The 8,923-nt window shown below is 43.7% G+C and overlaps 1 protein-coding gene across 1 annotated transcript in view; it reads left to right on the forward strand.

Moving 5' to 3' along the window:
* The window catches only part of EPHA1 (EPH receptor A1), a 34,383-nt gene extending 26,147 nt beyond the window's left edge, over nucleotides 1-8,236 (forward strand). The window contains exons 9-18 of the mRNA XM_010396140.4: nucleotides 1,472-1,568; nucleotides 2,328-2,383; nucleotides 2,658-2,780; nucleotides 2,884-3,069; nucleotides 3,505-3,566; nucleotides 3,943-4,152; nucleotides 4,722-4,871; nucleotides 5,528-5,721; nucleotides 6,039-6,194; nucleotides 7,021-8,236. Of these exons, the coding sequence (XP_010394442.3) occupies nucleotides 1,472-1,568; nucleotides 2,328-2,383; nucleotides 2,658-2,780; nucleotides 2,884-3,069; nucleotides 3,505-3,566; nucleotides 3,943-4,152; nucleotides 4,722-4,871; nucleotides 5,528-5,721; nucleotides 6,039-6,194; nucleotides 7,021-7,099 (1,313 nt within the window). The 3' untranslated portion in view covers nucleotides 7,100-8,236. The remainder of the gene's footprint in view (nucleotides 1-1,471; nucleotides 1,569-2,327; nucleotides 2,384-2,657; nucleotides 2,781-2,883; nucleotides 3,070-3,504; nucleotides 3,567-3,942; nucleotides 4,153-4,721; nucleotides 4,872-5,527; nucleotides 5,722-6,038; nucleotides 6,195-7,020) is intronic.
* The last annotated feature ends 687 nt before the right edge of the window (nucleotides 8,237-8,923 follow it).

An 8,923-nucleotide genomic window follows, 5' to 3' on the forward strand; every position in this document is an offset into this window, starting at 1 on the left:
TGATTAAGAAAGAGTAGATTAGAAAATGCTTTCATCAAAATTATGCTTCATTTCAAATAAAAGTTGATCACCTCATCATGCCAAGACAAAGGTCTGTTGAATATGAAAGGGATTAAAAGGAAGTGCCAGCAAGGTTTCATTTAATGAGTGTTCTTGTTTGATCATACTAGAAGCATTGTTTAGCTGTTATAGTTTAGGAATATTAGTGTAGCAGGATCTGCAAGGAGTGGCAATTTTATATTTAAATCTGAGTTTGTTAATTTAGATCCCTTAAATTCCTGCAGAAGTCCTATGTACCTAAAAGCTTGTCCATTTTATTGATAAAAGATACTATTTCACCCTCCAAATCTTAGCTTTTTGATTTTAACAAAACAAGGACATTAACTCTGCCTCTTGATTTCTGCTTAACTAAGCTGGTGATTTTTAGTAATTTTAGTGGGATGAGTCAGCATCAGAGGAAGAATAACTAGTGTTAATTAGGCTTTATGGATGCTGAGCATTGGACTAGATGTTAGGAAACACTTCCCCACACAGTTCTCTGTATCATCTGTTCCTTGATTTTAAATCTGCTCATTTATGAAAAAAAAAATTATTTGGGGGATTTTCTTTCTTCTGGATGTTTTCCTAAATCTCTCTTGGGAAAATATTAAAAATATGTAGATTCTCATTACTTTTTCATTAATGCATTTTAAATTTTAAAAACATTTTTTAAGTTGTGGGAAGTAAGTTTTAAAAACACTAAGAGAGGTAATTTAGCATTTTCTCTGATGAATTCAAATATATTTGTGGAAATGCCTAGCTTTGAGAATCTAAATGGAAGGAGACAGCCTGTGTTATGTGAACACTATCTGAAAGCTATCCAACCTCAAAATGAAACCACCTGATGCTCAGTTTTGAGAAAACAAGAATATGATGTTAGACTGCAAGTTTGTAAGTCAGTATTTGTTTCAGGAGTCCTATGCAGACAGGGCCTTTTGTCAGGGTAATTAGGCAAAGGAGCAGCTCCAGATGTTGATGGGAGGGGAGCACGTAATTAATTTCATAAACAAGAAGAGAGTCACTTTAGACTGTTGGGGAAGATCATGTCTTTGCTTTTCCTTAGTTTAAATCAGGTACTGAACAGGAAGAAGGGCCTGATCTGAAAGGGTTGTTGGAGAGGAGTGGGAGGGAAGGAACATCTGTTCTTCATTTTTGAAAGTGTCATGGAATTTAAGTAGGAAATCAGACATAGGGATAAATTACTCAACTGGAAGACCAAGACTGTAGATAAGAGTCAACCAGATAACCACCAGAAGGTGCTCCACACACATGAGTAACAGTATGATAGGACTCCCATCTGGTGGCTCTGCTGCCTGAAGGCAAATGGCTGTAACTTGCCTAATGCCATTAACTGGTAGAAGCTGGTTGTTATGTTCCAGACAAACAGATACTGGTCTTCTAAGTGATGTGGCCTCTCTCTTTGCTTCTGCAGACACGGGAGCTCTGTCTGGTGGAGTCATAGTCTCTATTATCTTTGGAGTTCTCCTATTTATTGGGCTAATTCTGGGATTTGTCATGTTTCGGCGAAAGTAAGTATTGGTTTTTGGTATTAAAAAAGGTATAGATGTAGGAATAGCTGAGCTATGGGAGCTTGAGAAAGGGAGGCCCTGTTTTCTCGCAAGGTATTGTATAGGTATATATATATATTGTATAGTTAGAGAAGAAAAACACCAGTGTGCTGCTGCAAGATGGGAAGGGTCTCAGAAAGTAATTTTGATTAGCAGGATTGGAGGGATTGATATTTTACGATAATATTTGCTGTTGGAAACAGAGGAAAATGTGGTGATTTCTCAGTTTTGTTATAATCCAGCAGCATCATATTGTTATCATGACAGAGGAATAAAAATGTTGTTAGGGTACAATCATGGTAATGCATGTATGCAGTCATTTCAAACCATTTTCCACATACCATTACTGCTGGGGTCCTCTACCCATATACAGAATTCTACTTTCCTTCTCAATGTCTATAAGGCTGCTATTGCTTGGTTTTAAGAAGATCAGATACTCTACTGGAAGCATACAGAAAACATAAAATAAACAGAAATTCATCTGTAACTCAGCACAAAACTCCCTGTATGAAAACAAAGCTCCATTTCTAAATGTTAATGAGCCGTCACATTTTATTGCCAGCCATACTTTTTCAAGTAGGTGCAGTGTCTGGTTCCACTTTGCTCTGTGCTACCCTGAACTCTGTCCCTAACCAGCTAGGGAAGGCATGCTGAAAATCTTGCTTTTCCCTTTGCTATCTGCTGACCATTTTATTTTCACGACTCTTTGTGATGTTCCAGGAGGGCTCGTTGGAGACATGCACGGCCAGATTACAATACTTCGGGCTTTGAGCGAGGTGAGCTTCAAAGGGGTGATAAAACCAGGGGGAAGCCTGGAACGTGTTGGAAGGGATGAAAAGAAATATTGGTTTCAAACCAGACACTGGCATGGCTTTTCTGATGTAATTTGCCTCTTCCCACAAATTCTACTCTTCAATGTAGGTTTGGTAGATTTTTTTACTGCCATTGTTAGAAGCCCATGGATTCACTTCTGCTTTTGTAGCTATTCTTTAAAAAGGTTGTCCAAAGAGCTGACAGGTTAATTTGCTCTTTTGTTTCCCTTTACCATAGAGAAGGTCTGGTTGAAACCCTATGTAGACCTGCAACCATATGATGACCCCAGCAGAGGAGTCCTGGAATTCACTAAGGAACTCGACGTCTCTTGTGTCACTATGGAGAACGTGATTGGAGAGGGTGAGTTACTTATTGCTCTCCCCATCTTTCAGTTTCCCCACACTGTTGTTTTGCTACCCATCCTTGAGTTCATCTGTGACATTTTGCCTCTGGTTGTCTTCAGGGGAGTTTGGGGAGGTCTATCGTGGGTCCCTGAGACTCCCAGGGAAAGAACGTATTGTGGTTGCCATCAAGACTCTGAAATCAACATACTCAGACTCACAGTGGTGGAACTTTCTGCGTGAAGCAACAATTATGGGGCAGTTCAATCACCCGAACATTGTGCGTCTGGAGGGAGTTGTCACCAAAAGTAAGTGTGTGTGTGAGAGAGTCCTGGAATGAGACCAGAAACTGGCACATTTCTCAGGCCTTTCTTAGTGAGTTTGCTGTCAGAGAGGCTGTTCTGGGAGAAGACAGGCATTGTCATGTCAGAGAACAAGGAAGGGAGGAGAGGTATGGATTTCCAACAGAGTCCTGAGACAATGTTAGGAGAGATCTTCTAGGGCTGGTGAGTAGATGAGGAGTCAGGATAGTGTAAGGGATGCTACAGGGTTATATGTGTGACACCAGGAGGAGTACAAGATCATTGGGAGATGTCAAAGGAGAAGGGGCAGCCAGCTGTGCCAGTGGAGTGGGGGTGTTAGCTGGGGTTGGATGTGGTTCTCTGTGTTGGGGAATGTGGAGAGCATTGAAAGGCATGAGTAGGAGAATTTGAAAAGGCTTAAACTGTCTTGTCTTCCTCAAGGGAGGCCAATGATGATCATCACTGAGTATATGGAAAATGGAGCACTGGATACCTTCCTCCGGGTGAGAAACTCCAATCTGTAATCAGCTTGTGTACTGCCAGAACTTGCACTTGACCTGGATTTAGGGCCCTAAAATAAAACTAGAAATAAGATCTAGACATCCACTTACTTTCTGCTTACTGACATTTCCAGTGTCAGCAGCAGAAGCTTGATGCCATCCAGTTTGTTCAGTGACCAGAGTGTTGTCTGGAAATGCAGTTGCCTAATGATGACTCTGGAGACCACCACCAGTCCCCTAGTGAGAACCTGTTGGGGTCTTTGGGCTGCAGCATTGCCTTTTTGCTTGTTCACCACTGCCCGTTTTTGTAAGTTAGTAAGGTCAGCGACTAGAAGCCAAGCGGATCAATGTCACTTCTCTCACTTCTTCTTCCATGCAGGAGAATGAGGAAAAATTTAGCCCTGTGCAGCTTGTGAGCATGCTGCAGGGAATAGCCTCTGGCATGACCTACCTTTCAGAACACAATTATGTGCACCGGGATCTGGCTGCTCGTAACATCCTGGTAACACGCAGTCTCCAGTGCAAGGTGTCTGACTTCGGTCTCTCACGAATTTTGGAGAATGATGCAGAGGGAACCTATGAAACCAAGGTGAGGCAAACCCAGTCTTTCAGCTGTGTAAATTAACTGTAGTCTCTGAGAAAAGCCTGTAGTAAAATTACAAGTCATGGTGTGGATGGTTCAGAAGGTGGTACTTTTGTCTCTGGAGTCCAGGTTGATTTAGTTTGCTAAGAAATTCAGAGGGACTGTGGTGTTAAAATGAGAAGCTAAATAAGAGGTCTCATCTCTTGGACTCAGTTACTGAATCTAGCTTAGAAGATAGCCTTGCTGTGGTCAGTTTTGGACTAGGGTCATCTCCATGTCTCTTTCAATGAAAGTTCCAGTAATTCTAATGGGTGGTGTCCTTCAAAGCAGGGCTGTGACTGGTGTCAGGCTCTTCACTCCCACAGCAGAGATTTTGTGTAGCATTCAACTGAACAGAGGGCTTAAACTCATTTACTTTCCAAGAATATTTCTCTCCTTTTGAGAAATTTCCCATGTCACTTCAAATGAAGTGGGCTCAATCTCTGAACCACTTTGTAAGGTCCTTACATGAAAACACTGGAGAAATACAATTCAGTGATACATGCTGGATACATTGTGTTTCTGCTCTTTTACAGGGTGGTAAGATTCCTATCCGATGGACAGCCCCAGAGGCCATTGCTCATCGGATTTTCACCTCAGCCAGTGATGTCTGGAGCTTTGGAATCGTCATGTGGGAGGTGCTGTCATTTGGTGACAAGCCATATGGACACATGACCAATCAAGAGGTAACAGACACTGAGTTCAAGGGCTGATTTAAAAAATAAACTAGGCATGTGGGCCCAACTTTTGTAGATCCCCCTCAGCCTGCAGTCTTGACTTTCTTTTGAACACATAACTACTATGTTTCCCTCCCTGCTAAAAATCAGTGCAACCAAGTCAAGGACAATAAGTATTGAGGTGTCAACAGCAATAAGCCAAATTAAGAGTAGTTAAATCAGCCATGGCATTTGGATCTGGAGATATTCTCCACTGGTTTTGTTTTCTCCTTCCTCTAGCTCTGGTGCATTATGTGTCATCTCATTCTAGGCTCAGAACATGCTGTTGAAATTATTCCTCAGAGTCTGGTTCCCCTTCTCTCACTGTGCCAGGACCATTTGGTCCTCACTTGTCCTCGCTTCTCATGAACATGTCCTGAGTGGCAAATGGGAGCTAAACTAGTAAAGGACTGAAAATACATGCATATGCCACTTCAGTTTTTGGCATCCCTTAGGTGTCTTGATCCTGTGCTGTGCTGCCCAAACCCTGTGTCATACACATGTAATTTGCGTCAACCCCTCCCTGGCTGCACACTGTAAAGTGGTGAATGGCTGCTCCCAGAGGTCTCTGGCTTCTATTCTGCACTCTTTGCTCTTGGCCAGATTTCTCTCTGTCCTCTGTGCAGGTGATGAAAAGCTTAGAGGATGGGTACCGGCTCCCCCCGCCTGTGGATTGCCCATCTATCCTCTACGAACTCATGAAGAATTGCTGGTCACACGATCGGATGAGGAGGCCTCATTTTCAGGAAATCCGGGCACAGCTGCAACATTTCATCTCAAGTCCCCAACTCCTCCGGCCTGTTGCAGACTTTGACCCCAGGTAAGCAGGCTGTCACCAGAGGAAGAGGGGTTAACTGGGATGCTTCACCTCCCAGTCCCCAGCAGGAGGAGAGGCAGTGCGAACAATGCAGACTGGAAAGATGCACCGTGAGTGCTCTGTGTGCAGAAGATAGTGGTCGTCTCTGTTTCCTGGTGACAGAGGGCAGAGCCATTGGCCTGCTCTGACCTCACTTTGCAGAGAGCAGATTAGTTGGCCCTGCCCTGGCAGAGGGTGCTTGCTTGCCCTTCGGCTACTGTCTCCTAGTGCTGTCCATTTCAGGCGGTTGCCTGGCTAATGAAGCGTTTATGTGTCTCTAGGGTAACACTCCGTCTCCCCAGCTGCAGTGGGTCCGATGGGATCCCCTACCGATCCATCCCTGAGTGGCTGGAATCCATTCGCATGAAGCGCTACATCTCCAACTTCCGCACTGCCGGCCTGGACACCATGGAGTCCATTCTGGAGCTCACTGCTGAGTAAGTGCAGGCCAGGCTCCCACAGGGCCCCTCAGGCTGTGCTACAAGGAGCTGTGCTTGTCCTTGTGTGGTCTGAACAAGCACTGATATTTACTTGGAAGGCTTCTCTCCATCCTTCTCCATGCAGTTAAATGGAAGTGGACTGGCTTCTTCACCTAAAAGGGAAGAATCAGCCCAAACTGTGAGACTAATTTCCTAACTTGAGGCTCTTCAGGGGTCTTCAGCTGCTCTGAACTCACATCAGACACAAACAGCAATGGGAAAGAATAGATGGCAAACAGTTCTCTAACCTGTCTCCCTACCCTTGTAGGACTTTGTAAGATAACTTCCTTGCCACAAATTCCATATGGACTAGTGATATCCCCCCCACTCCATCAGCCAGGCACTGTTGTGTCATAGAGCAAATCTTTCTGGGCTCCTCAGAAGGACTCAGGACACAGCTGTGTTATTTTGTCGGGGATGTACAGCCACCTCCAACCAGAGCAGCTACACGAAACAAATGAGCAGGCACAGACCTGCTGAAGGGTTGAGACATGGCCCCTATCACAAGCTGATTTAATCACAAATCCTGATTTACTGGGAGCATAGGCCTAGTCACAAAGTGGGAGAGGTCAGTTGACTGGGTGGGCAGAGGTAGCCAGGGAAGGGCAGGAATATCTAGGAGTTTCTTCCCTCTAGAGGAAAGGCAGGTGTATTAGGAGGCACTGAGGGAAAGGAAGCTTTCTGAACTCATGCTTGGTAACTGTTTCTGCCCTTACCCACACCCTTGTCCCTAAGGAACAAGAACAGCAATTCATTTTTTCCTTTCTTTTCCCATTTCCTTCAGGGACTTGAAACAAATGGGAGTATCACTTCCAGGCCACCAGAAGAGGATCTTGTGCAGCATCCAAGGCTTTAAGGAGTGATCAGTTGTTGCATTCCTAAGCTTGAAAAATGCCCATCCTTACCAGATATCACTTGGAATCATTCCTATGGCAATTGCTTCCAAATGAGTGACTGGACAAGCAAAGCAAAACAACCAGAACTGAAAAAGCTCATGAGGCAACACCACCTGCTCTCATTTCTGTTCCCCCTTGCTTTAGCTCTACAGCAGCCATCAGTACGTTTCAGAGCAGTGGTCTTAGAAACTGTTCTCAGCCCTGTCTTCTGCAGTCTACTTTGTGTAGCACTAAGTAGGCCTTGTAGTCCACATACTGGAGTTTCAGACCCTCAGTATATCAGATGGAGTACAAAGTGGGTGGAGGGTGGTGGATAATGTTTTAAGATTGGAGATGAGGGTTCAGGATAGACTGGGACATTCAGGGAGCAGGCACAAGAATACAGACAGGTAGAGACAGGGCTCATTCACTCCTTGGCATACATTCCTTCTCACTTCAGCACCCTTCCGTCTTTCTTATTTTGCATCAGGAACAAACTATTCAGTTCTTCACGAGGCTGCTGGTAAGGCATATATATTTTTAATGCAGCTATTCTTGCCTTGAACACCAGCCTGTGGTGTACTTCTTTCTTTGGAGGAGAAACTGGGAGTAGAAGCACACCCCGCTGTAACTTGTGTGATCACAGCACCTCAGCACGTTGCTGTTTTGCACATGCACACTTCAGAGGGGAGATTTACATCTCTCCAAACTGCTTAATACCTTTTCTTATGCCATGGACAGAAAACCCTTTACGTATCCATTTTTCTCTGCCCCTTTTTAAAAGAGACAATAGTCTTGTTTGGCTGGAATAGGGTATTTGTAACAGAAAAATGTGTAGGTGGTCTGTCTTACTCCTTCTCTGTGGAGGAAATGTTATTATTTATCAGATCTCAAGACAGTTATAGTCTGTAAATAATATTTTGTAAATAAACCTGTGGCAGAGCAGGCTGTGTTGGAATTCTTTGGCTTAATTCAAATGTGATTGAGACCTTTAGCATACCTATCATAAGTTCCAGCAGGGTTCTTACATCCACCTTTAGTTGTTTCAGCCAACAGTCTTTGTCCATTTAACTGCAGATGTAACATGGAAGTGCAATTGCATTAGGATTAAAGGATACCTTTGCAGCTGGTCACTTCAGATTTTTTTCTTTCACCCAGTTACAGGCTTATCTATCCAACATCCAAGTCCATCTTTTTACAGATCCTGTGATTATTCCTAAATCATAAGAAATATTAGCAGCTACTGCTGTGTTTAATGAAATACATGTGAGTAGTACTTCTTTCTCCTGCAGACTAGACTGTCCAGGAGAAAGAAAGATTCTCACTGATGTTCCTGAGACTTTCTCCCACTTGGGAAGAGTAGCTACCTCAAGATTTATTTTTGAAGTCTGGGTTGGTGAAATTGAGTGCTACACATTCAGCAGTGTGACTTGCTAGGGGTAACAGTGTCTCCATAACTGTATAATGCTCTAAAGTCTTAAGGCTATAAATTAACACTGCTGTGCCTGGGAAGGTCTTCCTTAATCATAACAGGAGGGCTAAGAAGCAGAGATCTAAAGAACTGGAACCTGAAGCAAGAAGGCTGGTTTCTATTCGACACAGACCATGGCTACTCAAGTCACTGCAGCTATAGCAAGAGGGAGAGCTGACAAGCAAAGCTCTTACTGTGAGTTTTTACTGTATCCGTCTTAGTAATAGCTTTTTTTTAACGTGAAGTATAGATAACCAGTAAATTTGCTACCTGGCAGATACCCAAGCTAGCAGATAAGCCCTGATGAAGCCAACACAAGAGTATGAGCTTGTGCCATGCAC

Source organism: Corvus cornix, chromosome 1 (assembly GCF_000738735.6).
Source record: "Corvus cornix cornix isolate S_Up_H32 chromosome 1, ASM73873v5, whole genome shotgun sequence".
Lineage (NCBI taxonomy): Eukaryota > Metazoa > Chordata > Aves > Passeriformes > Corvidae > Corvus > Corvus cornix.